At 76.4% G+C, this 1,387-nt stretch overlaps 1 protein-coding gene across 1 annotated transcript in view; it reads left to right on the forward strand.

Moving 5' to 3' along the window:
* Positions 1-1,387, forward strand: part of F751_0368 (Protein transport protein Sec24-like CEF) — a gene marked incomplete at both ends in the record, with an annotated part of 5,751 nt that overhangs the window by 1,522 nt on the left and 2,842 nt on the right. The window contains 2 exons of the mRNA XM_011397575.1: positions 45-374; positions 792-1,263. Coding sequence (XP_011395877.1) covers positions 45-374; positions 792-1,263 — 802 coding nt within the window. The remainder of the gene's footprint in view (positions 1-44; positions 375-791; positions 1,264-1,387) is intronic.

Here is a 1,387-nt window from a genome sequence, read left to right on the forward strand (position 1 = left end):
CCCCCCCTCCCCTACCCCCCCCCCCAAACCATCACCCCTCCCAGACGCCCGCCCTGTTCCGCAAGCTGAAGCTGCCCTTCGGCCTGGTGATCAACCCCATGGCCGCGCCTGGCCTGCGCGACGACCCCATCCCCACGGTGGACCTGGGCCCCGGCGGCCCCGTGCGCTGCGCCGAGTGCAAGGCCTACGTGAACGCTTACTTCCGCTTCGTGGCCGACGGCGGCCGCATGGTCTGCAACTTTTGCGGCGCAGAGCAGCCCGTGCCGCCCGGCTACGCCTGCCCGCTGGACATGGAGGGGCGGCGCCGCGACGCCGCCGACCGCCCCGAGCTGTGCTGCGGCAGTGTGGACATGGTGGCCACCGCGGAGTACATGGTGCGCCCGCCCGCGCCGCCCACCCACCTCTTCCTCATCGAGGCGGGGGCCGGCGCGGCGGCCTGCGGCGCCACCGCCGCGGCGGCGGCCGCCGTCGCGAGCGTCGTGGAGGGCCTGCCGGAGCCGGAGCGGGCGCGCGTCGCGCTGGCCACCTTTGACGCCTCGCTCACCTTCTATGACCTGACGCGCAGCGGCGGCGCCGCCGCCGGCGCCGCCGCCCCCGCGGCCATGCTGGTCCAGCCAGACGTGGACGACGCTTTCAGCCCGCTGCCGGCGGGCGGCGTGGGCGCGCTGGCCGCGGTGCGCGACACGCTGCTGGCCACGCTGGCCGCGCTGCCGGCGGCGGCCGCGGCCAGCGGCGCGTCCGAGGCCGCGGGCGGCGCCGCGCTGGCCGCCGCCGTCACCGCGCTGGGCGAGGCCGGAGGCGGCCGCCTGCACGCGTTCCTGGCCACGCTGCCGCGGCGTGGGCGGCCAGCCAGCCGGCCGCGCGAGGTGCCGCGCGCGCTGGCGGACCGCGACGCGCTAGACGCGCTGCACCCCGACGGCGCCGCCTGGGGCGAGCTGGCGGCGCGGGCCGCTGAGGCGCAGGTACGGCCCGAGCTGTACTGCCTGGCAGCGGGCCCGTACATGGACGTGGCCTCGCTGGACGCCTTTGCGCGCGGCGCGGCGGGCAGCCTGCGCTTCTACCCCGGCTTCCATGCGCCCGCCGACGCGGCTCGGCTGCAGGACGACCTGCGCTGGGCGCTGGCGCGGCCGGCGGGGCTGGAGGCGGTGGGCCGCCTGCGCGTGTCCACGGGCCTCAGCGTGGGTCGGTGTTGGGGCGCCTTCCACCGCCGCACGCCCACCGACCTCCACTTCCCGGCCATCGACGCCGATCAGGCCCTGGCAGGTGTGTTTGGATATGAGTGTGTGGTTTGGGGGGGGGGGGGAAGAGATGGTGAGGGTTGTGTCTGGGGGGGGGGTGTAAGGAGGGGCGTCCTTTGTCACAGATTTCCGTTCCTGCACCATACTAT

Source organism: Auxenochlorella protothecoides, assembly GCF_000733215.1.
Source record: "Auxenochlorella protothecoides strain 0710 unplaced genomic scaffold scaffold102, whole genome shotgun sequence".
Classification (NCBI taxonomy): domain Eukaryota; kingdom Viridiplantae; phylum Chlorophyta; class Trebouxiophyceae; order Chlorellales; family Chlorellaceae; genus Auxenochlorella; species Auxenochlorella protothecoides.